General features: G+C 42.8%; 1 protein-coding gene and 1 pseudogene across 1 annotated transcript; both read right to left on the reverse strand.

Annotated features, from left to right (window-relative positions):
- Positions 1-3,239: 3,239 nt before the first annotated feature.
- Positions 3,240-27,362, reverse strand: LOC143402008 (butyrophilin subfamily 1 member A1-like). Its single transcript, XM_076859531.1, has 12 exons — positions 27,178-27,362; positions 26,689-26,872; positions 20,798-20,849; positions 20,309-20,349; positions 18,909-18,925; positions 18,140-18,516; positions 13,049-13,330; positions 12,741-12,941; positions 12,114-12,242; positions 11,141-11,167; positions 4,232-4,258; positions 3,240-3,883 (listed from the first exon to the last, which is right to left on the reverse strand). Exons 1-12 carry the CDS (start codon positions 27,360-27,362, stop codon positions 3,240-3,242), a joined length of 2,166 nt encoding a protein of 721 aa, XP_076715646.1.
- Positions 14,860-16,086, reverse strand: LOC143400742 (glycosaminoglycan xylosylkinase pseudogene; annotated as a pseudogene).
- Positions 27,363-27,864: the final 502 nt, after the last annotated feature.

A 27,864-nucleotide genomic window follows, 5' to 3' on the forward strand; every position in this document is an offset into this window, starting at 1 on the left:
AGAAAAGAATGCTTCCCTGTCCTGGGGCCACATGTGGCTAAGATAGCACTTGGAAACCAGCCAGGAGGCGGTGCTGTGGATGGTGATGAAAAATCAGATAACCTCTAGGATAGGCTCAGAAACCTTCCACCCTCGTGGACAGCTTATGGCTCCCATTACTGCCTGTAGAATGGGTATACACATGAACTCTTCCCACACTGCTGACCTTTATCCTGATTGGCTCCTGTACATTATATTAGCTGTGTGTGTTTTCTCATTAAATGAGATCCTGCTCTGACTGATGTCCCTGGAGCCTCTGATTGTCCTCCAGTGAGGGAGGGCTGGGTGACCTTTTCCTTTCTTGGTTCGTCCTTGTTAGGGCAGGCTTTCCCCATCCCTCCCACAGGTCAGGAGGAAACAGCAGGCGGGAGGGCTAAAAACCCCAACAACAAGTAATATTTTTTTCTGTTGTTTTTTAAACACTTTATATGGTAAAAATATTATCTTGTTCAAATACTAAATTATATACTGCTATGGTCATGGTTCTCAGGACAATGTAAGTAGTCACTGACTCCTCAATTGTTCACTGTAGTGTATCCTTTTTTAAAAATTTTAATTAGGTATATATGACAGCAAAATGCATTTTGATTCACTGAACACATTGCAGCACAACTTTTCATTTTTCTGGTTGCACACAATGTAGCGTCACACCTTAAGTGCAGTTACATGTACCTAGGTTAATGATATCCATCTCACTCCACAATCTTTCCTGCCTCCATAACCCCTCCCAACCCTCCCTCCCTTTTGCCCAATCAAATTTCCTTCATTTCCCCATGTCTCCCCCGTCCCTGTTTTGGATTAGCATCCACTTATCAGAGAGAACATTCAACATTTGGTTTTTTTGGGACTGGCTTACTTCACTTAGCACAATATTCTCCAACTCCATCCATTTACTTCAAATGTATGATTTTATTCCCTTTTAATCCTGAGTGATATTCCATTGTGTGTATATACCACAGTTTATTCATCCATTCATCTATTGAAGGGCATCTAGGTTTCTTCCATAGTTTAGATATAAATTGAGCTGCTAATGAACATTGATATGGCTGTGTCACTGTAGTGTGCTGATTTTAAGTCTTTGGGGTATAGACTGAGAAGTGGCATAGCTGGGTCAAATGATGGTCCCATTCCATGTTTTCTAAGGAATATACACACTGCTTTCCATAGTGGTTGCACCAATTTGCTGTCCCACCTGCAATGTATGCCTTTCCCCCCACATCCTCAGATGGCAAAGAAGTGTTTACAAGGTCCAGTTCCAAAAATACAAAGAAGACCACCATGGAGTAGATTTGGAACACAAATGCAATGAAATGATACTGGACTCTGTCCACACCTTTGACTTTATTCTTTATGTTTGCATACATTTTACACCATATTACAAACATTTGAACTTCCATAAGACAACAAATCTACATGACAAAGCCACCTGACAAATGAAGAGGTTCTCATCTGTTCCCCACATGAGGAAAGAAGCACTCCCAGTCACTGTACACTACACTGTTATATTATCCACTCTTCAGATTCAGTCAGTCTCAATGAATATACTGTTACCTAAAAGATAACAATTTATATAGAAAATCATAAATATAAGAAGAGAGAAAGCAAATGGTCAATATTCACAAATATACACATATATACCACAAGCAAAGAGAAAATACACAAAGCTATTAAAGTCCTTGTTTCTAGAAGGACTGTGTAGTTATATGTACTTTCTATCTATCTTTCAAATCCCAAACTGTGTTGTATCTTCCCCAGTCAGAACAACTGGTCATGATTCTTCTCTTGGTAAAGTGAAGACACCTTTATTCTTGCAGTTGTTGTATAGACACAAAGTGAGAATGTAAGGAAAAGTCAAAAAGGGTAGCAGGAAAGAGGATATTATCAAAGTACACTATATGTGTGTATGAAATTGTCACAATAAGAACCAATATTTTATACAATGAATATGTATTAATAGCTTTTTAAGGAGGGGACCCATTATCTTATACTGAATTAACATATCACAACACTCTCAGTGGTACCAGAAATTTACTGAATTATGGAAAAATAGGCATGTTATATTCATCTCAGAATAGGAAGCAGATAACATAAAATGTTGGACTCTTCTCTTAAAACTCCATCATTCATTGTAGTTTGGAACTGAAATATCCCCCAAAGGCTCATGTGTTAAAAGTTTGGTCTCCAGCTGGTGGCCCTTTGGGAGGTGGTAGACAGTTCAATAGGTGGGGACTAGGAAAGAGGAAGGAAGTAGGTAACTGTGACTGTGTCCTTGAAGACTGTGTCTTGCCCCCTTATCTATCTACTTATCTCTCTCTCTCTCTCTCTCTCTCTCTCTCTCTCTCTCTCTCTCTTTCTCCCTCCCTCCCTCCCTCCCTCTTCTGTCTCTCTCATTCTTTCTCCTCTCTTTCTCCTTCCCTCCCCTCTCTCCCCCTCACTTTCTCTCTCTCTCCCTCTCTTGCCTTCTGTCTGCCATAAGGTGAGCCACTCACTCCACCACCTGCTCCCTCACATTCTACCTCAGAAACAATGCAGCCAGGTGACTATGGGTTGAAACTGTGAGGAAAATAAATCCCTCCTCCTTTAGGTTGATTTTCTCAGTATTTTGTCACAGAGACAAAAATCAATGAATAACACACCTCTCCATTTCACTGGAAATTTTTGGAAAATGAACTGTCATCTGATAATCCAAATCTGCAAAAATAGAACTGAGAATCAGGCTCAACCTCAAGGTTCCTCTACACACATGCAGGTGCAGTAATGTAATCCCTCCTTTGTTGATTTTTTTGTTTTGTTTTGTTTTTGGAAACAGAGTGCCATTATGTTGGCCAAGCCGGTGTCAAACTTATGGGATAAATTGATCCACGTGCCTTAGCCTCCCCAATAGATGGGACTATAGGTATGTGCTGCCACAGCTGCTTGAAATACCTTTTAATACCAAAAAATAGGGCCCCTCAGTTAAATTGCACATTCTCTAAACCAGTTACAAAATTTCATCTTCTGCTATCTGAATATAAGATGTGAACTGAACTATCATAACCACACATCTATCTAAAGTCTTAACACAGAGAGTAAGGACAAGCCCACTGAACAGTCCAAGTCTCATATCACAGGCTTTTGACCCAGGAAGTCTATACCCCAGAAGAGCCACAGTGAGGGATCACAGACAGCAAGGGACCCTATGTGGACAAAACCTGAGAATGTCAGGGAAGTAACAGAGATTCAGCCTCTGGGGGAGCTCCATCAACACCAGAACCTGAGCTGAACCCCTCCATTGGGGTGCTCAGGGTTTCCTCCAAAGGAGGAAAATTGTTAAGGGATACAGGGAGCCCCTCAGACCCACTCTCCATGGAGCAGATGGTCATGGACACATCTCCATACATAAGCATGAAGTATGGATGGAGAGTTCCAGAGAAGAGGGCAGGAGGGAAAGAAAAAATGTGGGACCCATCAATCATGTTATAGAAGGAGACCTCCCCTTCACTGTAGTCCAGGAAAACTCCCACTCTGTAAAGATCCTGTCTAGGATATAACCAAGTCTCAGGATCAGTTCGGGCAAAATAACTATTGTTACCTTTTCCCATGACCCAAAATCCCCTTTGTGATGATTCCAGGTAGTTGCCTTTTCTCCTCACATCTTTCCTGCAGACTCCCAGAGTCCACTTGCTGTGTAATTCATTCTCTATCTCCACTTCCCAGTACCATCTTCCTGATGTGATGCCCTCAAGACCCAACACACTGCATTTTTTGACATGGTACACATCAGGGTCCTTCCAGAACAGACGCATCTTTTCATGAGAGACAGACAGCCTGTGGTGAGCAGAGTCTGGATCCATAGTGACAGGCCCTGTTGAGAGAGTTATCAATCATGCAAGGTCCTCCCCTTCCCCAAGACAAAGCACACAGCCACCCACCACCTCACAGCCACAGAGCTGCCTGAGCTTAAGAGGGGATAAGCCTCCTGAGATATGAGTCTTATAACTCAAGCCCACGTCAACAACCAGGAGAAATGAGCCAGAATCTGATTTGAGGGATAGACTTGTGACACAGTACCAGTACCAGTTTTGTAACCATCACTTCTGATCCAGAAATACCAATGATGATGCCAGCATCTGAATCACCACAGAGAGCTTAAGGAGAAGCCAGAAGCCATGAGGGCAACAGGAGGAACATCTAGAAGCACACAGTCACTCACAGGCTTGGAACTGTTCCTTCCGCCAATCTACAAGAGAACACAGATCTCATATCAGGGATTTGCAGAGTCTGTACACATCAGGGTCAGCACCCAGTCTTATGAAACAGCAATGTGGAAGGAAGAAGGGAAAATCTGTTTGAAAATATTCAGCTGCTGTATTTGTTTCATACACACACACACACACACACACACACACACACACACCTATATACACACATCACTCACACATCCTGCTGCAGCCTTCCCATGAAGACTAAGCCCCAAAGCTTAACACCCTGGGATCAAAATGCTAGGTATCTATCTGAAATGTCACTGTTCAGGTTTAGCTACCAAACAATACTTTCTCAAGACAAAGACACACAACCATCCTGAAAACTGGGTTATCTTGAGATATAATTGAGGTTAACAAAATTTCTAAGACCTCCATTTACTTATAAAGAACTGACTTTGCTGAACTTGTAAGGTTAACTCTAAGCCATGAGTAGAGAATTACATCTAACTTAGCTGAACTTGGAGGATGACTGTAAATCATGAGTGCAGGGAACTCAGAGAAATCTTAGTTAGATGGCAATGGAAAGGATATTAAGATTGGAGAGAACGAAGTTCAAAACAGGAAACAAATATATCCAGTGAGAGGTCAACACTTTTCTTCCACTTCTCACAGACCAATAGGAGAAAAACATCCTTACAGACATGGGAGAACCCAAAAAAATTAGACCTAGTCATTTGCCTACCATAAGAATTGCCTGAAGAGTTTTAAAATTTCCAGCTATGATAGAAACCAAAGTCCTAAACTCCATAAAGTGTGAATGTGTGAAGATTATTCTGGATTCTTGTGTGAGTCCAAACTAATCACATGAATCCTTGTGAACAGAGATCTTTCTTGGCTGTTTCAGAGAGGCAGATAGAATCACAGAAACAAGGTCAAAAACATGCTGTGCTGCTGGATTTGAAGATGGAAGAACAGGCCCCCAAATGAGAGAATACAGATGGCCTCTAGAAACCACACAAGACAACAGCCTCCAGAAAGGAACATAGCCTTGTCCACACCTTCTTGGACTTCTGTCCTACAAACATGTAAGATAATGTATTTGTGTTGGTTTAAGCTACTATTTTTTTATATTTATTTTTAGTTGTACTTTATTTATTTTATTTTTTTTTATTTTAGTTGTTAATACCTTTATTTTTTTTAAATTAATTTTTATTGTAGGTTGTTCAAAACATTACATAGTTCTTGATATATCATATTTCACACTTTGATTCAAGTGGGATATGAGCTCCCATTTTTACCCCATATACAGATTGCAGAATCACATCAGTTGCACAACCATTGATTTACATATTGCCATTCTGGTGACTGTTGTATTCTGCTGCCTTTCCTATCCTCTACTATCCCCCCTCCCCCCTCCCCTCCCCTCTTCTCTCTCTACCCCCTCTACTGTAATTCATTTCTCCCCCTTATATTTTTCCTCCTTTCCCCTCACTTCCTCTTGTATGTAATTTTGTATACCCCTGAGGGTCTCCTTCCATTTACATGCAATTTCCCTTCTCTCTCCCTTTCCCTCCCACCTCTCATCCCTGTTTAATGTTAATCTTCTTCTCATGCTCTTCGTCCCTACTCTGTTCTTAGTTACTTTCCTTATATCAAAGAAGACATTTGGCATTTGTTTTTAAGGGATTGGCTAGCTTCACTTAGCATAATCTGCTCTAATGCCATCCATTTCCCTCCAAATTCTATGATTTTGTCATTTCTTAATGCAGAGTAATACTCCATTATGTATAAATGCCACATCTAGGTTGGTTCCACAGTCTTGCTATTGTGAATTGTGCTGCTATGAACATGGATGTAGCAGTGTCCCTATAGTGTGCTCTTTTTAGGTCTTTAGGGAATAGACCAAGTAGGGGAATAGCTGGATCAAATGGTGGTTCCATTCCGAGCTTTCCAAGAAATCTCCATACTGCTTTCCAAATTGGCCGCACCAATTTGCAGTCCCACCAGCAATGTACAAGAGTACCCTTTTCCCCACATCCTCGCCAGCACTTGTTGTTGTTTGACTTCCTAATGGCTGCCAATCTTACTGGAGTGAGATGGTATCTTAGGGTGGTTTTGATTTGCATTTCTCTGACTGCTAGAGATGGTGAGCATTTTTTCATATACTTGTTGATTGATTGTATGTCCTCCTCTGAGAAATTTCTGTTCAGGTCCTTGGCCCATTTGTTGATTGGGTTATTTGTTATCTCATTGTCTAATTTTTTTAGTTCTTTGTATATTCTGGATATTAGGGCTCTGTCTGAAGTGTGAGGAGTAAAAATTTGTTCCCAGGACGTAGGCTCCCTATTTACCTCTCTTAAATGAATTCAGCAAAGTGGCAGGATATAAAATCAACACGCATAAATCAAAGGCATTCCTGTATATCAGCGACAAATCCTCTGAAATGGAAATGAGGACAACCACTCCATTCACAATATCCTCAAAAAAAATAAAATACTTGGGAATCAACCTAACAAAAGAGGTGAAAGACTTATACAATGAAAACTACAGAACCCTAAAGAGAGAAATAGAAGAAGATCTTAGAAGATGGAAAAATATACCCTGTTCATGGATAGGTAGAACTAACATCATCAAAATGGCGATATTACCAAAAGTTCTCTATAGGTTTAATGCAATGCCAATCAAAATCCCAATGGCATTTCTTGTAGAAATAGAGAAAGCAATCATGAAATTCATATGGAAAAATAAAAGACCCAGAATAGCAAAAAACAATGCTAAGCAGGAAGTGTGAATCAGGCGGTATAGCTATACCAGACTTCAAACTATACTACAGAGCAATAGTAACAAAAACAGCATGGTACTGGCACCAAAACAGGCGGGTGGACCAATGGTACAGAATAGAGGACACAGAAACCAATCCACAAAACTACAACTATCTTATATTCGATAAAGGGGCTAAAAGCATGCAATGGAAGAAAGATAGCATCTTCAACAAATGGTGTTGGGAAAACTGGAAATCCATATGCAACAAAATGAAACTGAATCCCCTTCTCTCGCCATGCACAAAAGTTAACTCAAAGTAGATCAAGGAACTTGATATCAAATCAGAGACATGGCGTCTGATAGAAGAAAAAGTTGGCTATGATCTACATACTGTGGGGTCGGGCTCCAAATTCCTCAATAGGACACCCATAGCACAACAGTTAATAACTAGAATCAACAAATGGGACTTACTCAAACTAAAAAGTTTTTTCTCAGCAAAAGAAACAATACCTTTATTTTTTTTATGTGGTGCTGAGAATCAAATCCAGGGCCTCGCATGTGTTAGGCGAGTGCTCTAACACTGAGCCACAACCCCAGCCCCAAGCTACTAATTTTGTAGTATTTTGGCAGCAAATAGAAAGTTAGCCAATCCCTAAAAAACAAATGCTGAATGTCTTCTTTGATATAAGGTGGGGGCGACTCAAAACAGAGGAGGGAGGAAGAGCATGAGAAGACCATTGAACAGGGACAAGAGGTGGGAGGGAATGGGAGAGAGAAAAGGAATTGCACGGAAGATGGAAGGAGACCCTCATTGTTATACAAAATTACATATAAGAGGATATGAGAGGGAAGGGAAAAAAGAGAGAGAGAAATGAGTTACAGTAGATGGGATAGAGAGAGATGATGGGAGGGGAGGGGAGGGAGGATAGGAAGGGGATAGGAAGGGCAGCAGAATACAACAGACACTAATATGGCAGTATGAATAAACGTGGCTGTATAACAATTGTGATCCTGCAATCTGTACATGTGGGAAAAATAAGAATTCATACCCAATTTGAATCAAATGTATGATGTATGATATGTCAAGATCATTGTAATGTTTTGAGCAACTAATAAAAGAAAGAAAAAAAAAGAAAACTAATATGCCGACATAGATGACACACCCCATGTGGAACAAAGCACTGGCAGAGAAATGTGCTTACAGAAACCATGAACCTCCCTATCTCTTGCACTTAGAAAGCTGACTACCAGGAATATCTCACACGCTCTGCTAGATGGTGAAAAGACAGTTGAGTCTGTGAACCAGAAAAGGTCAAAATATAAGAGGAAAAAGTCCAATGTCAACCAGGATAAATGACACAAACCTTGAACTTTATCTCAGGGTCAGGGGAAGGGGTACCAGGCAATGAAATGAGGTGTCTCAGGAGACACCAACCCATAAGTTTTATGAACCAGTTGAGACTAGCCTCCTGATGGAGAAGACCTGAAATAACTAAGAAACAACACCTGGTCCCTCTTCCCCCACTGTCCCGAGGCCACATAAGTCTCCTATATTGCCACACTCCCTTTTGGGAAGAGGTCAGGAAGGTCATTGACCAACACAAAGTCTACATATGTCATACACTCCAAAATGTCTTCAACTGGAAAGGTTTTGCCTCCAACAGGGCAGAGCCTCAGGAACAAGATTAGAATGATTAACATAATAACTAAACAACATTTTTCTTCCTTAAAGATTTGTGTTTAAATTTGCGCCCCCTATTTTTCACTAATACAGGTTCAATCACTTACATGGGTATTTCCATCTTTGTTGAGTTGCTTGATAAAAACTAGATAATATAAAATGGCTGAGCAGACCCAGATGACCTTTGAAGAAAAATAAACGTTTCTAATTTTTTACCAAGACATTAATTGAAATCCAATTATAGTTTTATATATAATAACTGACGGAGATTATCAAAGAAGAAGAAAAGAGTGGAGAAGGAAGCAGACAGGGGAGAAAAGGAGAAGGAACAAATGAAGAAAACATTTTGAAACTTCCCAGTGTGTCTAGTACCATGCTATGCACCTTAATGCAGCCTTCATATAATTCCCACAGAAAATTTTAATTTATAACTCATTGTTACAATTTCATGAACAAGATGAAATAGAGATTTGTCTCCTCACACTATGCACCTGTCAATATGACAGTGTTGATTCTAGTATAGCAATGGTGTTTATACTTACAAAATAAATGAGTACGCAAGTGTTACATGAAAACTTATAGACATTATTTCAGCAGAAAATGGGGAGATGGTTAAAAAAGACTATGTGATTCTTCTTTTTTAATAAACATGTCCCCAGGAAAATCATTAAGATTCTCAAAGAGTGTTCCTCATATATCTGAATCCAAAGCCTCCTTGAAGCCATGTCTCACCCTGCTCTGTCTCTCACAGTCTATATCCCTGATGCCAAAAAGAAACAACCAGATCAGGAAAATGGCATATTACATAAATTCAGAGGACACAGATCTTAAACTCACCCCCAGAGTTAAAGAGTCCTCTGGATAATCTTTCATTGCATTGGAAACTGCCTTAGCATGTGCCTGTCCTAACTGCTACTGGAAGGTGGAAGTGGTCTCATTATCACAGGCAAACTCAATGAGATGATTACTTAGGAATGTCTTAATGGAACACACACACACACACACACACACACACACACACACACAAACACACACACACGTATTCACAGAAAATTCTCAAAGATGTATCAAGGAGTTGGTTACATTTCATGCATGTAAAGAACCTGCAAATCCTCTTTACACTCAACTCTAACCACCTTGGATGTGATTTTCCAGCTCTCACTGCTTCAGCACAACCAAGATGTCTATGTGAGTCTTGGGCACTTTACTTTCCTTCTCATCTCCTCTCTCCTCCCACCTCATCCTTTCTTCTCTGATTTGTTCCATACTCTTTCTCGGGTAAACAATACTAAACTATCCAGATTTCTCCTTTTATGATTTCACACATTAAAAAAAAATCAAAGACCTACATACAAATGAAAATTTTCTTAAAAGCAAAGAAAATTGGTGTGAACATCACAAATTGCATTGTATTCCTGTAACAGAAACACAAACACAGACTTTGTATATACTTTCAAATGGTTCACAGATCCCCTAAGTATCCTGGACCCAAATTGTGAACACCAGAAACTCATTTCTCAAAAACCAAGGTGCTTAGAAGAAACCCAGCTAGGACAATGAGTCAGAGTAGGAGGTAGCTGAGAGAAAAATAATATCCAGAGGCCCAGAAAAAAAACCAAAAAAAACAAAAAACAAGAAAACCAAACCTGGACCCAAACAGTAGGAATCTGGGGCAAAGGGAATACAGAACCCACATTAGGAAGATGAAATTTCTAAACTGTCAAATATGATTTCTGAAATTTTTTGGAAACCAGCAATTCTTATTCACAGTTCCAACCCTGCTCCATCCAGGCTCTGCTCACAACTGAACTCTCCAGTGTCACTACACCAAGAACAAATACCCGTTAAACGTGATGTTTTCAGGGGGTACAGCTAACCCTAACCTGCAGGGGAGGATAAGTCTAGAAATGATTCACTCCTCAGCACCACAAAATAAAGAACTAAAAAAAAATTTTAAATACATTTGGGAAATTACCAAAAACGAAGAAGAATTTAGGGCTGAGGTTGAGGCTCAGAAGTAGAGTGCTCAACTACCATACATGAGGCACTGGATTTGATCCTCAGCACCACATAAAAACAAAATAAAGGTATTCTGTCCATCTACAACTAAAAAATGTTTAACAAAATGAAAAATGTTTAAAAGATACGAATATGAATTGAGTTCTGTGATCCAAACACAAGAAGTCACTGTGGTCTTCCAGTGCAAGTTACAATCATTTTTCTCTCCTTTTAGGAGAATTTTGCTTTCCTGTTGTGCTTGGCTTTGGTAAGTTTGGGCAGAGGACAGATTATGTGTGATGATTATGAAAGTTAAAAAAAAGAGAGAATTTAAAGTGTTTACTGGGAGGGGTGGGAAACAAATTAAAGACTAGACAGCAAGAAACCCATCCCATCCTGGGTGGAGGCCACTGATACAGAAGGCAGAGGAGGATCCTGGAGGAGGGAAGGCCAAGGAAACATCAGAGTCACTTACCTGCATACAGGGGGGCCTTCCTCCAGGCTGAAAGGGAACATACAGTGGTGAGACCACAGCTGAAACAAGCCTGCTCAGCATGAATGTACCTGCCCTGGCCTCCCCTCCATTCTAAAGATGAGACTACCCACAGGAGGAGAGAGCCAGAAAGGAGATGGCCTCATGGAGTATGCAGGGTCCACAGGGAGTTGTGGGAAATCCCCTGGAGCACAGATGAAGACAGCGGCTTTACAGGCCAACTTTTACCACTGTCCCACTGATTTCTCTCTGTCAGGAAACTGTCTGCCTCAAAACTCATAAAAATCTGTATTGTATCTGTCTTTATTCAGTTTTGCCACTAAGGATAAAAATTTTGCGATGTGTGAAAATATTTGAGAGAATAAAATATAATTCACTCCACAATTGTCAAGGGTATTATTATATCCAGGCTTTTTTGAGGAAAGATACATTTGAAAAGGGGTGGGATATACACCATGGTAGAGGGCTTGTCTAGCATGCACGGGGCTCCAGGTTCATGCCTCAGCACCACAAATGAAAAAATAAAATTAAAATTAAAAAAGACACTTGGGAAATTACCAAAAATGAAGAATGATATAGAAACAGGAATGAGTTCTGGGGTAAAACTGCCCAATTTTTCACATGTGAAATATTTCTAGACAAAAAGAACCACTTTTTAGGAAGTACATGGTTCACTCTACCACATTTCTACCTGTAATGAGCAGCCCCCTTGGATTAGCACCTTTAGGAGCTGGAGAAAATGTAATCCCTCCATGATGATTTGTAGGGACACAAACAGAAGGTCACACTCCTAAACTTAATGACACCATTTACTTGTATAGATCATTTAATAAAATCATCCTATCTGCCTTTAATCTTCCAGGTGCAGTCCAACAGCTAGATACATTGAAGGGAAAAAAAAGCCAATATAATGTACAAGCCAGGGTTGAAATAAGATGCAGAATACATGACACACCATGGGTCACCATCACACCCAGGTCTCCATGCACTAGGGAGAAAATAGCAGCCCAGATCAAGGAATGTCCAGGGACCAGTGTTCTGGCTTCCACTACCTTCCCAGGGATGGGGCCCCACATGTCTGTACCTAGACAGAAACAAGTAGAGGGGACACCAGGACACAGGTAAGAGAAGGAAACAAGGAATACCTGGAGAGTCGCTTACCAGACAGATAAGCAGATTTCCTCTGATCTGAAAAAAAAAAAAAAAAAAAACAAGAAATAAGGGAGCTAGGAAGTAGAACATCTGATACCAAGGAAACAGAAAATTTAGAAGGGAAAGAAGAACTTACTGAGATCTGCCTCGAGTTCATCTAAAAATAAAAAAATAAAAAAAGTATGAATACCAATCCCCAAGAAAAGGAAATACTGTGTGCCTGGAAAACCCTAGGAAAAATGTTTCTATTCACTCGAATTTCTAACTACAAACCCACCCAACCCCACCAGACTCACTCTCCTCTGATCTCTTAAGTCACCTCCTCTGGGCCCAGGACCCTGGATCTCCCTAGAGAGCTGGACTCCAGACTCTGGCCCCTGTCAGCTGTCCCACTCACCACCAGGTCTGCACTTGCTTTGAGTGGTCTTACCAATGGACTTCAGCGCCTCTTCCTTTGCCTGCTGTTCCTCCTCCTTAAGCCGCCGCAGATGCTCCTTTTCCTGCCTCACCTGCATCTTTCTGGAATGTTCTTTTCTGATAAAATAGCAAGCCCCCAAGAGTAGGAGCCCCAGCATGGTCAGGACCACAGCAAATGCTGGCTTCCAGGGAGAAGCCTGAGGGAAGAAGGGCTCTGTGGCCAGGCAGACAGCAGGTCAGGGGCACACCCAGGAGAGCCAGCACACTCAGAGAGGCCAGCCCCTCCCCACAGCTCTGCTGGGAGTGGGAAGCAGCACTGACCTGGGATGTAAATAGCCATGGCCTTCTCCTGGCCCAGGACAGGGTTGAGGACAGAGCAAGTCACATTCCCCACAGAACTGTCTCTCACCACCAGAGTGGCCTCCACACTAAACAGCTCCTCATTGTCTTGGCTGTGGGCCTCAGAAAGTGCTGGGAACTTCTTTCCACTGAGGTCTCTCCACTGCACCTGAGGCTTTGGGAACCATCCTGAGGCTTTGCACACCAAGCGCAGTCCATCCTCTTCTGGCCCTTCTATGTGCACTTGGGGGTCAGAGCCCATCCCTGTGGGAAGGAAGCTGTGGAGCCCCAGGAGGTCACCTTGGACCCTGAGACCCCAGAGTTGTCTAGATATTACACAACTTCAGGGGGGAAGGTTTTCATGTTCAATTCTGGGAGTTCTATGGGGAAAAGGGAATACAAGGAAGAAGCACAGAGACCCACACTGGGCAGTGGGCTCTTCTTCTGAACTGTGAGACCCAAAGGAAACAAGAAGAATTGGGTCCCAGGGCACCCTCCTTGAATCTCAGTTCTCACCTCACACACTCTCCTGGGACATTTACCTCTCTGTGTATATCATGTCCAAAATTATATTGAGTGACCACCTTGTCTCCTGAATTCTCTTCCCCTACACCCATGTTCCCATAAGTTATCTTTACCAGGTTTCCTCACATACACCTCAAACTCAAAACTCCACAACTGAATTCATAAATTTGCACCACTTATGATAAAATGATTATTAAAATTTCCTCAATTCATCACCCTTCTGTATAGCAAATTCTCCCACTTCCACACACATTTTATTGCCTTTACCTTCTGCCTCTGGGCCCAGACATGGGATTTGATTTAGCCAATGAGAAATTAGTTAATGTGACTTGTGCAGAGGTTTGAAAACCACTTGCACCTTGGTTTTACTGTCTGCCATTTCCACAGGAGGACAATCCTGGGCTGCCCAGTGGAGGATGTACTCATGTGACATTGCCTGGTCAACCTGCTACAGCTGCCCTAGTTCAGCCACATGACTACCTGAAATTTGAGCACATCCAACCAAGATGCACCTGGTGAACTTTCCAGCTGACTTAAGAACAAATAAAAATTACAAGTAAAAAGCTTAATTCTCCCTGTTGAATAAAAGATTTTATTTCTTTTTCTTTTACCATTAGCTTTAGGAAATGTCAATTACAAATAAGCACTTTCTCCTCTTTTGAAATGTTTATATATGATTTTGAAAACTGGTTAGGTTTTCTGCCAGCTTTGTGGATCAGGAATGCCTTTCTCAAGGACCTGGAAACCATTTCTTTCTTTCTTTCTTTTTTTTTTTTTGGCTCAATTGACAAAGTTTTATTTGCTGCCAGTCTGTAGGAGGCAGTAAGCTTTCAAATTAGACTAGTCTCAGTAAAAAAGACACAAGAGATCATAAAGTATTTCCACAATTCACAGGTGTGGAGAAAGGACTGCAAGGTTCTCCTCAAAATACACACTCTGAAGCAATCCCAGCATTCACTTATCCAAATGTCACGCCTGTTTGTCCTTTGGTATGGGAACACAGACTGACCAATGCTGATGACCACTGGAGAAATGGGCAACTGCCGAGGATGCTGGAAGGTGTTTTTTCAGGAACATCCCAAGCTCTGACACTTGTGTTCTTTGCTTTAGCTTCCACTACAGAAAAAAACAAAGACACCCAAGGATACCCTGTCCTCCACCACAGAACTTGCTGCTGGCCACTTCCAAAGCCATCTCATACCATTTGGAATTGATTGTGCTGTTTCTCTATCTTTGTAAAAAGTGTTTCACTTATTTTTGGTTGACAGTTACAAGTGGGACAGAGGCATTCTGTCTTCTACAGCACAGTGTCCATCCCAAACTGGTCAGTGCACTGCTTCATGGTGGCCAGGACATTCAGGAGCCGCTGGTCCATAGTGTTCAGGTGAGGATCAGAGAGCATAGGGGAGATGGGAACATGGGCCATGGCAGATTTTAAGGCAGACTTTAGCACTCCATTCTTTAGATAGTTCAGTCTGTTCCAGGTAGAAACCCTAATGATGCAGCACTGATAGAGAGGTGCATGGATGCTTCTCTCATCCAGTGAGGGATTCCCAAAGCTTTTGGCATTATCAAGAAGGATGAACATACTAGCACCTTCATGATCCTGAAAGCTCTCATAGTGATGGTGGTCAGCATTGCCAATCAGGTAATCAAAGACAGAGGTGTCAATGATGTCCAAGAGGTGTGGGCCTGAGTCATATGGGGATGTTTTCTTCACAGCATCACAGTAGCTCTCATCATACTCCCACTTGGCCAATTTGCCTTCTTGGTAAGTCCTGCCCCAGGAGAGTCAGTGTTTCTGCAGAGGTCACACATCTGGAAGCCAAAGCATGACAGATCCCTCCATTGTGTCTCCATCTGCACAAGCTGGCTCTGTTTCTCAGTAGTATAGCACTTCCCATAGAAACAAGTATTATTTCCTACAGCTAGGAAGGTGCTCAACAGCTGCTCCGTAGCAACAGGCTTGATCTCTGTCCTTAGATTGACAAATCTGCCAACCACCAAGGGGGCTCTGCAGAAACACAGAATCCTGTCCAAGTGAAAGTCTGCTACCTCTGCATTGTGTCTATCATAACTAGCATATGGTTCCCCTTCTACCACATAATCTTGGCTATACCGCTTAGGTTTGAAGACAACGTTCTGTCCTCCTTCAAGTATCAGTAAGGCTTTCAGCTGTGTCCCTTTATAACCTATATCGGCTTTAATAATTTTCTTGGTGGCCATGGCATGCATGATTGCCCCCAGCTCTGGTGTCTCTTCAGGGTACACTTTAGGGGTTCCACCCATGGGGCTGCAATCTCTCATGGTGACTGCAAGGTGTGGTCCAGCTTAGGTGCCAACTCCACCCACAAGCCAGTCATCATTCGGTGAAAAGCCCTGTGGTCCTCCTGGTTGGCAGCTGATGTATCTAAGCTGTCAATCAGGAAAACGTTGGTGAAGATAAAGATGACAGGGAGTATTGCTAACAGCACAACTCGCTGCTTAAGCTTCATAGTGACCTCTTTTCTTCCTCCCCTAACCCACTCTCTCACTTATTAAGGAGAGCAGGTGGTGATGGTCAGCAAAGAGATTCCATGATTACACACACTCATCCATTTCTTCACTGGAGTGCCCCCACAATTCCTGTCGGGCCCTAGGCTTGCTCCATGGATGCCCGCGGGGTGCCCCCGCCGCCTCTGGGGAGGGGCAGCCCCATGCTGCTCTCACTGCCCCCCAGCTGTGGCTCCCGCCCACCCGCAGCCGGCCATTCCCTGGCCTCCTCTCCATGCCTGGGCCAGAGGTCCCACACACACACACCCACCCTCCCGCCTCTGAGGCCCAAACTCCCTGGAAACCATTTCTTTGATATGTAAACATCAGGGACACTATCTAGCAACCCTTTGCCCCATTTTTCTGTGGAAAGGTAAGAGCCTAACTTATGTGGGCTCTTTCTCCAAGTTGTAAAACTGCTTCCTGTCATAAAGCTGGAGGAGTTTATTTTGCTTCCAGATAAAGCCTATTAGATGACACAGATGTCTCCCAAACTATCAGATAAATTTAGGATATTATGTGCAACAAATAGGGCTTTGAGCCACCTTAGCTGAGGATTACTCATTGGTCATCTTGAAAACAAGTATACAGGAGATTATATATGCTTGGCTTTAAACAGAAAGATGAAATTTTTTTCTGGTTGTGTAATTGGTAATTTCTTCTAGCATGGAAGGGATATTCTGGTTTTCAATATGTTTCTGAAACATGACCAAAGATGTGTGAGTAAACCCAGGTGAGAATAGCCAAGTTCAGCCGCAATTAGTTGAACTCCCTTAGTGCCTGCATTAAATACATTGTTGTTACCAGATGCAGCTGAGATTGTGGCTATTTGTTACACAGCATTATTACAGCAGTAGAACTGACACATAATTATCAATAGTCCTGCCACAAAACAACAAATGGTTCAAATAAAACCCTGGAAGTCTCTGAACTCTTCTCCCTTTCTAAACTTTGTGCCCACAAATCTATTCAGTTGAATCTGATTTCTAAATCTGTCTGACCCCTCCTCTTCCACCCCACTGCCATGCCTCAGGTCAGGCACTCATTCTCTCCACATCATAACTGCACTCCATGCCTCCTTCTTGCTCACTCCCATCCATCCATTCACAGCTGCCAACATGAGCATTCCCAGCATGGCTCTGTTTAAGATTCCCCCTACTCTGCATCCAAACTCCATAACACAGCACACAAACCCTTTACTGACCTGGTAACTGTCTTCCTCTCCAACACTTCTCCCAAAACTCCACCACCTGAGACCCTCAGGGACCAGACACTCAACCCTAAGAACTATCTGGTCAAATGCAAGTAGCCACAATCACCATGTTGTATGCCCCCTGCCTTTTCACCTTCCAGACCACCAACATCCAGGGCTTCAGCCCAGGTGTCTACTCCTAATGACCTCATCCTGACACCTGTCATTGTTGTTAATACAGGACCATCTCTTTGTTCTAGTATTGCCACTTTTTACCATCCTCCCCATCACTCCTTCTACCAACCATGATGGCTTCTTTATACCTAGAATATTTAACCATACTCCAACTCAAAGGTTTTATACCAGGTGCTCCCTCAGCATTAAACTCTGGCCCCCTAGATACCTACTTTCTCTGAGCCTTGCTCAGACTGTCAATAAGGCTCTGCTGGAGACCCTTGTCTCAACTTCCTAGCCCACATATTGTGCCCCTTTTTAAATTCTACTTGGTCTTTTGTTGTAAGTACTTATCACCTTATAACATTTTATACTGAATAATTTATTATAATTTTTCTTCCTTTGTCTCTAGAAGGTAAACTCCTCATGGCTGGGATCTCGTTTACACTGACGTGTCTCTGGTTCCCAGAACAAGTTCCCAAATGTTTTAGATGCTCCATATACAGTGTTTTTATTACATAAATAAATAAAAGATGAGCCAAGTTTGCTCTATTTCACCTATAAAATGTGAGGCTAAATTAGATGATCCCTGATATTCCCACCAAACCCAGTACTCCCAAGGTATCCAGAATAGAGGTCAAGTAACTAACCTGCCACCTTCAGTTCCAAATCAGCCTCTTCAGAGAAGCCTCCATGTCTGAAGAAGCAGGTGTACATTCCATTATCAAAAACCTGGACTTTGTGGATACGCATGGAAGCCTGCCCTTCAGAAAGGAAGTCCCTCACTAGTGAAGTCCGCCCTCTGTACTCAGCCATCTGCTCCTCAGTCTGTTCCCGTTGGTTCCAGTAGATTAACACTGGCTGTGAGAATGTGGTGCGGAACCACCCCAGTTCCATGTTCTCTGCATTCATGGCTGGGACTAGGGCACAGGGCAGTATGGCCTTCTTGCCCAGCACTGCCACAATGGGGTGTCGAGGGCCCACAACCTGGAACTGCTCTGTGAACACAAACATAGTGGGAAGGAAGCTAGAGAGACACAGACCAAAAAACAGAGAATGCATCCCATCAGGTGGAAAGGTCAGGAAAGCTGGGGCAGGTGCCACATGAGCCCTCCAGTCTGATGGATTTGGAAGAGGTCTTCTGATCATAATGATGTGGCCAGAAATGATGTCAAGGACACTCCCTCATTGTATTCTGCTCCTGGTCCCAGGCTCTTCCATGAAGAAATATCTAATTCAGTGGTTCTCAAGCTTTGATGCACCTGAACCCACTAGGATGCCTTATAGAGCACACATCACTGGACCCCACTCCAGAGAGTCTCATTCACTAGATCTGGGGTGGGCCAATGAATGTGCATGTACAAGGAATTCCAAGGGTGGTCTGGGGACCACACATTGGGAACCCCAGATTTAACTTACCCTGTCTCAGGACAAACCTAAAAACAGACAAAGAGCACACCTGTGGCCTAGGTCACACTCTGGTCATTCAGCCACATCCAATTCTAAATTTTTTATTTCAGTCTATATTTTTATCCTCCAATTCTAAATTTTTTATTTCCAATTCTAAATTTTTTATTTCAGTCTATATTTTTATCCTCCACTGAAGGAGAGAAATACATATGCACTTTAAAACACAGAGTCAAATGCTACTTACTTCTGTGAAAATCCTGCTCTCATCATTTACAGAAACCCCCATCACTGCATGTTCAAGAAGCAAGTTCACCTCACTCTCCACCCATTGGAGTTTGGGCTTCTGAGGCTACCACATGACTCCTCTGTAGGACACCCTGCAATGGGCTTCCAAAGACCTACTCTAAAATCTGGTACCATTGCATTCAGGTCTTGGCCACCATTAAATCTCAACTGAAGGACGACTAGGATTCCTGACCTCAGTGATCCTTTTAACCATGAGCTGCTCTGCTCAAAGCCTCCACGGGGATCCCACTTCTCCCCAGGCCTGACAAGGTGGACCCCACTTCCCAAGACCCCTCTTAACTCACCTGCTGCTTCTCTCCCCATGGGCTCTAGTCCAGCCAACCCTGGCCTCTCTGCTTCCTCACCCCTCAGCACACTGCCAGCTCTGCACAGGCTCCTCCCCCTGCAGGAACCCTCCTTCTAAATGGTCTCACAGCTCACTCCTCCTTCTCCAGGGTTATGTTCCCATCTACACACCACCTCACTGCACACTGCTGCCTGCCCACACCTGCTTCCCATGCCCCTGACTGCCCACAGCCTGCCCTGCTGCATTTCCCATCATGGTCATCTCCTCCAACACACTTAGGCCTCTCTGCCTACTTGCAATTATTATCACTGTCTCCTGCTAGAAGGTAAACTTTATGACAACATTTCTATATGATTCTTTCATAGAATAGCACCTAACAATCAACATTTCATTGATATTTCAGGGATAAAATGAATGAATGAATGCTTACAGCACACAAACACACAAAAAGGCAAGAAAAATTTAAAAAATGAGGGAAAATATATTTTCAAATGTTTTTATATCTTCCTTTTTAAAACCACAAAGGAAGACAGATGGGGAGACTCACCTATGGACAGCTGGACAAGGAGAAGCAGGGAAGTGAGACAGCAGAGCAAGGAGCAACTGCAGTGCCCTTCCATATCTTTAGAGCTGGGGAGAGAGATGGAGATGAGGGTCAAGACCCGCAGGCAGGAGGCAGGCCCAGCCCACAGCTCCAGCACCTCAGCATAGAGAGCAGGGCTCAGGGCTGGACAGCACTCCCCTGCTGGAGCAAAGCATTTCCAATTGGCACATCATACTAACATGGTGCTGGGCCCCCCACAACCCTGACACTGACAAACAGCTGAGCCTGGGCTTCTTCCAGCTCTTCTGGGAAGACTGTGGAACAGGAAACCATAGAATTACCTGGTAAGAAACTGTTCCTTTCTTTCCCACCTCAACCACAGGGCAGCTCTATTGGCCTTTCCTTTCCCCATACCTGGAGCTCTGTGGTGAAAACCTCTCTCTCTCTGTTATTCACCACTCATGACTCCACCAGAAAGGAGGGCCCAGATTCAGGGCCCCTATCAGGAAGGACATCCACTTTCTACTTTGTTCTTGTTCTGCCCCTAATTATGCCCATGTTTGGCCTGGGCAGTGTCAGAGACACACACATTCTCAAGGAGGCTGTGGTGCCCATCACAGGAGCCCAGAACCCAGTCCTGCTTTTTTAGATATGGAGTCACCTAAACCTGAATCTCAGCCCAGTCCCTTCCACTGTGGGCTCAGATATGGGGCTTCATTTGGCAGGTGCCAAGCACTTCCCCACCAACAGGTTTCTCCTTACCTTCTTCTTCTTCTTTGAGAAAGATTTCTGCCTGAGAAGTAAGGGACCCTTCCTGGAGACAAAGCATAGAGATAAAAGATCCCTAGTCAGAGAAAAGACCCCAAATCACCCACTGTTTGGAAGGAGCAGGGAGAAGGTAGTCTGTGGTATAAGGAAAACTAAATTCTGGGAGACATCTTCTAGGCTGCCCTCCAGGCTCAGCCTCTCTCAATGTGACCTTCTTGGCCTCAGTTTTCTTATCTGTATGATGGGCATAGTTACAACACCTACATCCCAAGTTTGTAATGAAAATGATGAGAATTTATAATCACTACATGTAATTATAACAGGGCCTAGTCCCAGAAAATGTTACAGAAATATCATTAAAACAAATGAATAAAGGAAGAACCCTCATTAAGCTTCTCCTGGGTCTTTCTACAACAAACCGTTTCACTTACCTACCCCCACTGCCTCTCCCACCACCTAATCCTCTGCTTCTTCCTGCCACCAGCTTCTCCCTGGTTTCCTCCTCTTAGGTCAGAGGTGTATTCAAAGCCAACTTAACTGCTTCTCTGTTCTCCCCCCTATGAAAGGCTGTGACTTCCTGAAGTGTTCGAAACACAGCATCTGGAGATAGATCAGAGTCACAAGGACCCCCAGAAGGCCCCAAAGCTTCCCTCAGAATTTGCACCTGCCCCAAGCTGCTCTCAGGGCCCAATCCTCTGCTTCTGAGTCCAATGCTGAGGCCCCAAATTCCTTATTTCCAAGGGGGAGTTGGTCCCCAGGAAATGGGGAAACGCAGAGTTGGACATAAGTTGCTGTGAACTCTGCAGAGTCTCTGACACTCGGACCCCCACTAAGCCCTCCCGGTTAGAGGAGCAACCCTTCTCTCACTCCTTTCACCATCTAAAGTGAAAGATTACAAAAGAAGTCTGGGCAGAGTGTGCCCTGCCCTCTGGACATCGCTCCCTTTACCAGGAAGAAGGCAGCACAGCAGAGCAGCAAAAAGAGGCTACCCACAATTTTCCAGGAACACTGCAGAATGACCCCACTTAGAGGTGACATGCCACCATCACCCCACAATGCCACCACCAATCACTGCCCTAAGGGAAGACTCCCCAAGGCCTAGAATCCTAATGGAAATCTTACAAAAAGAAGAAAACAAAATTATATTGAATCCCTACTATGTATCAAGAACTGTGCTAAATAAATTTTACTTAAGCCATCTCATTATTACAGTTGCAGAGATAAAGCCATGAGCCCTGTCATCAAGGTACTAACTTCCTAGAGGAGGGACAGGCTAGATGTGCCAGAAGACTGCCTCCCACCACCACATCTCCAGCCCAGCCCAGCCCCTGCCCCAGGTAACTCAAGTGAGCAAGATCTTGAAAGGGACCTTGGACTCTCAGTTGCCTCAATTACAGGGCCAGAAATCTTATCTCACCCTGACCTGAGCATTCTCCCTCCCAAGGTTGCCCTTTGCCCTCCATTTGGGGAGGAGGGGTGGAAGCAGAGACAAAGTGCAGGTCAGGTCTCCTTAAAGAACACTGGCAGAATCCTTGACCAGCACTGGCAGGGGACACAGAACCTCAGCACTGTCCTCTCCCAGCTCATCAGGATCACTGTTCAGCTTCTTTGAAAAGAAACACCATTCACTGAACCACAAATATTTTTTCATATATAAACTTAAATGATCCTAACACTGATGAGGTTAATATTAACTTTCTTTTATGACCAACATGTAATAAATACCTTTTCCTTTTCCTATATTAAGTGATTTCTAAATAGCTTTGGATAAATGCCTAAACCACAAAACAATGGTTAATGTAAATGTATGAAATACATTAATATTTTTAAAATGTGATGGTTGAAATAAAGTAGTTAATCCCCCAGACCCCCAATTCTGTTCATACTGTGGATTGAACACATCCTCAAATATCCAACCAGAAGTGGCTGACAGAACTCCTTGTGCCTCTCTCTCTCAGTGGAGCCAGGGCCCAGCCAGGCCCAGCCCCACCCTGAATTCAGCTGCTCAGCCCTCCTAGCTGGATCACCTGCCCCACCACCCTCTGCATGAGCATTCACCCTCTTCCTCATCTGAGATTCCAGGGGAAGTAAAGTATCCCTCCCACTCAAGCCCTGAGATAGAAAAGGATAAGGGAGTGAGGCCAGAGGGAAAAAATAAACATGCCTATAGAAAGTAAAGAGAAGTGTATTAGACTAATGAAAAGCAAACAACAACTAAAAATTTAAAAGGAAAGACAGCAGACTGAGAGAAAGCTGCCATAAAAAGGAAGGAGCAGGGCTGGGGGTGTGGCTCAGTGGTGGAGCCCTTGGCCAGCACATGTGAGGCCCTGGGTTTGATCCTCTGCATCACATAACAGTAAATAAAATAAAGGTATTGTGTCCATCTACAACTAAAAATATTTTTTAAGAAAAGGGAGGCTGGAAGGGCTTGGCATTTGGTCTGACCTATCAGGAGATGAGACACCATAATGGACACATTGGCCCACAGTATCTGAAACATGTTCCCCAGTTACAGCAATGTCAGATCAGTTGCAGAGAGCCAGCACAGGCACTGACCATATGTGTGACCTGTCAGTGACCTGGGAAGAATTTACTGACCCTCCCAATCCCAGGTAGGTCAGGCCCATGTATGGTCATGGGTGAAACAGGTGAGTCCAAGCAGAGAGATTTCAGAACTGGGTCATGGAAAAAGGCCTAGAGGTCTCAAAGGTGGACCTCTGCCCTTCAGAGAAATAGAGCAGGGCTTAGGACAGGAGAGGCCCTCTCAAGCCCCAAGAGGCACATTATAACAATCTCTGGGATGCTGCACACTCTGTTCCTCATCTATCACAGAGAATCCTCCACCCCAGGCACAGCCAGTGCCTCTGCTCTCTAATAACCACCAAGAAATACTTAGGCACACCATTCAGTGAGGGACATTTACCTTGAACATTTTATACCTCATCCCCATGATGATTTAGTACAATACCATGAGGTAGTTCTCACTGTCCTCATTCTAGACCTGAGGGATGGAGCCTCTACAATATGTGGAAGCTATCCAAGGTCATAGGGTCACAAGGACTAACATTGACAGGAGAAGGTCCTGCCCAAGGCAGAGTCTAAATCTAAAATAGTTGAGGTCACCAGTACTTGGTGTGCTCCAGGAACCTGGGGGGCAAATGGAAAGGAAAAGAGTACATCAGAACTTCTATCAGAAAAATTTTACCCTTACATCTATTTGATTTTATAAGCTGAATAAATATATACATATTTGTTAGCTGCATTTTCAAAATACATAACTTTAAAGGAGGGCATGTGGGGCTGGGGTTGTGGCTCAGTGGTAGAGTGCTTCCCTAGCATGTGTGAGGCACCTGTTTCAACTGTCAGACCAAATATAAATAAATAAAATAAAAGTTCATTGAAAACTAAAAAGTATTTTTAAAAAAAAGGAGGGCATGTCCAGAATGATTTGGAAACTCCCTCCCAGAGAGGAAGGAAAGACAAGCGCCCAGCAAGAAGATGCTCCATGGATGCCAGGGCACTCTTGGGCCAATGGAAAGGCCACCCAGGAAGTCTTGCCTGGTTTCCTCGGCCTCTTCTGCCCCCTTGTGGCTAGAATGTGGCAGAGAGAAAGGGCAGTTCCCAGAAGGAAGACAGAGAGAGAGTATGGAGGTGCAGACAAGAAATTTTAAAACTGAGGGGAGCTGGTGTTGTTGCTAAGCGGTAGAGAGCTTACCTAGCATGTGCAAGGCACTGGGTTCCATCCTCAGCACCACATGAAGAAAAAAAAAAAAGGTGAATAAAATCAAGTTTAAATCAAGTTTTTTTTTAAAAAGGAATCTTAAAAATGTGGAAGAGATCAAAGGAAACCAGACATAAAATGCCAGATGCTGTAGGATTGCAAATATATGAAGTTAAAAAATAGACAGACAGAAGCTTTGGTGACAGTTGTCATGTGAGGAGCTCCATGGCAGGAAGAGGAGGTAGTTAAGACAAGAAGAGACAGCAGGCTGCCTCCTGGGGTGAGGGAAGGCTTTATATCTTAATCTGGGGTGCTTCCTCAGGAATACACACATGTAAACTGTGTAACTGGAAACTAAAGATTAGCGCATTCATTCACTTTCAACATTAAAAACAGAAAAAGAAAAAGCTGAGCACAGTGGAACACACATAGAAACCCAGGAGCTCAGGAGGCTGAGACAAGAGGATTATAAATTGGAGGCCAGACTCAGCAATTTAGTGAGAATCTAAGCAACCAAGCAGAGCAAGACTCTTTCTCAAAATAAAAAAATAAAAAGGGCTGGGAATGTGCCTCAGTGAGTAAGCACCCGTGGGTTCCATCCCTACTAGAAATAAATAAATAAATAAATAAATATTTATATATATATATATGAATTTATGGGAGAGAAGAAGAGGAAAACATATATATATATATATATATATATATATATATATATATAGAGAGAGAGAGAGAGAGAGAGAGAGAGAGAGAGAGGGAGAGAGAGAGAGAGAGAGAGAGAGAGAGAGAGAGAGAGAGAGAGTTTATGGGAGAGGGGAAGAGAAAAAAACGATTCACCTTACACAAAGATTTTAGGCAGGTAAAACTTAAGTATGGTCAAAATAACCCTTATAACACACATCAAGCATACATAAGCTTTTTCAGTTTACTCTATACACGTGGAAAAATAAGAATTTATACCCCATTTGAATCTACATAAATAAATAAATAAATATATTTTGTCCACGTACAACTAAAAAACAAATATTTTTTTAAAAAAATCATGGTTTTGAATAATTTTTCATTACAGGGGAAAATAATTTTTTCATAAGGATGTGCATTGAGACAAAATTATGTTTTTAAAACTAAATAGAAGCTAAATATAATAATGGCTACCATGAGTTTCATACACCAAGAATAACTGCATTTTTTTGAAACTTTATTATATTCTAGTCACTGTATTGGGTTTCGGGGAGAAAAATAAGAGATGGAGAGACCTCCTCTTGTGTCGACACCTGCATAGCAAAAGAAATACCCCCTGGGACACATTCTATCACATAAGATGTGTATTCCCATTACTACAGTACCAAGGCTAAATCAGTTTATTTCAGGAGTTGGAAAGGATAGACCTAGATAAGAATGGTTAAGGAAGAACACCCAGAAGAGATTGAGCCTGATAAAAAGACTTCATATGGAGAAAAATAAAGCAAAAACAGTTCTAAGCAGAGAATATATTCCATATAAAGGCACCATGTTGTGTGTTATTTTTCTAGGAATAGCAAGGAATCTCAAGTATCTAGCCTAAATATAGAGGTTAAGGTTGTTGGACCAGTTAATTATGTACTTTCTGTGTCTTGTAAAAGTTTAATTCTTTAGACAATTTTGTCTATATTGTTCCTAACACATGATAATTGAAGAGTTTAAAGCATCATGCTATGTATTATGAAAGATAATGTGGTAGAGGGAAGGAGGGATAGAGTTAAGAAAATTCAATATAAATCCAAATTCTATCATGTAAATGTTTAATTATTGGAAAGTTATATTAATTATGCCTCTATTTCTCTACTTATAAAATCGTGCATCTCCCTCATAGAGTCCTAGGGAAGATTAAATAAATTAATGATTCTGAAAAATGCCTCATTTAGTAAATATTTTCTTTAAAAAATTAAGTAAGTGATGATGAGCAGATGTTGTTAACAATTCCTAGACCATCATACACCATCTCAAATTTTAATACCTTAAATTTATGTAAATTGGTTGGATGGAAAGGCAGCTTTATGAAATATATATTACCCAATTTAAACTTAAAATTCATTTGAATGATTTATCTTTTCCCTAAAATGAACCACAGTAATTTATTTGTAAAAGTAGTGTTGAGTTTTGGTTTTTTTGGTTTTTTTTTTTTTGCATAACTGGGCTCGGCCACTCGCTGCAAGGACCGCCGCTGGAGCCCTCGGCTTCTGCATTGCAACAGGCAGGGCCCCTGCGTGCCCTGGGCCTCCCCCAGCCGCCGGAGCGGCCTGGGACGGCCTGGACTGCCCCCTCCCCCCAAGAGGCCACCCTGGACAGGTGGTCCGCAGGCACCAACCTGGCTGCAAAAAGAGTTTCCGAGAGGCAGGGGGAGAAGGGGGAGGAGGGCTACCCAGAGGGGGGAAGGGCAGCTGGGGGCCCAGGCTGCCGAGGGCTACGGAGCTCCAGGAGCCCAAGACAAGTCCAGGCAGAAGCAGGGGAAGCCGCGCTCAGGGAAGGTTAGGGTTAGGGTTAGGGTTAGGGTTAGGGGTTAGGGGTTAGGGGTTAGGGTTAGGGTTAGGGTTAGGGTTAGGGTTAGGGTTGGTGCTGAGGATCGAACCCGGGCCGCACGCTTGCCAGAACATCTGAAAGTCCTGAGTTCCCTAACCTGGTCATGGAAGAGGCAGTCACCTGGAGGAGGGGCTCGCAGAACCGTCTCTCTCGCCCCACAGAACAGGGTGTAGGAGATTCGCTGGTGCTGCCCACCACCACCGCTGACTGTAGATGACGGGCTCCATCAGGAAACTCTGTCCGTCCAAGGACACTAATGTCACTGGAACGACAGTTGTCCATTACTAGACTGGACTCATTTGCTTTTTAAAAGCACCAACATTGATACTGGTGTAGATGAATTCCAGTTTTTCCAGCTGTATGGACGTCTAAGTGAAACATAATAACCTGAACTTTTAACATTTATGGATATAGCCATTGATTTTACTGAAGAGGAGTGGGAATGCCTTCAGCCTGCTCAGAAAAATTTATATAGAGATGTGATGCTAGAGAACTATAGAAACTTGGCCTTCCTGGCCATGACTCCTAATCATATCCAAGAATATTCACCAGAAAAGGGCCTAAAACATATATTTCATGAAGTCATAAGTGCAAAATATAGAAGTTGTGATCTTGACTATTTCCCACAAAGGAAAATATGGAAAACTACAAATGAGAGTGAACACCAGAAATCATATTAAAAAATCAGGCCTTGTTCATCACCAGATAATGTATACTGGAGAGAAGCCCTACAAATATAAAGAATGTTGGAAAGCTTTTAGTAAAAAAAAAAAAAAAAAAAATG

The sequence above is a fragment of the Callospermophilus lateralis genome, chromosome 6, assembly GCF_048772815.1.
Source record: "Callospermophilus lateralis isolate mCalLat2 chromosome 6, mCalLat2.hap1, whole genome shotgun sequence".
NCBI classification, from domain to species: Eukaryota; Metazoa; Chordata; class Mammalia; order Rodentia; family Sciuridae; genus Callospermophilus; species Callospermophilus lateralis.

Bases quoted from the DNA above. Each gene is read 5' to 3' on its own strand.
- LOC143402008 (XM_076859531.1), bottom strand. From the start codon at position 27,362: ATGGACAACTGTCGTTCCAGTGACATTAGTGTCCTTGGACGGACAGAG. The intron at 12,942-13,048 runs GTCAGTGCTGCT...GCCTGGCCACAG, and splicing joins CATGGCTATTTACATCCCAG to AGCCCTTCTTCCCTCAGGCT. The intron at 11,168-12,113 runs GTGTGTCATGTA...GTTCCCTTTCAG, and splicing joins GGGTGTGATGGTGACCCATG to CCTGGAGGAAGGCCCCCCTG.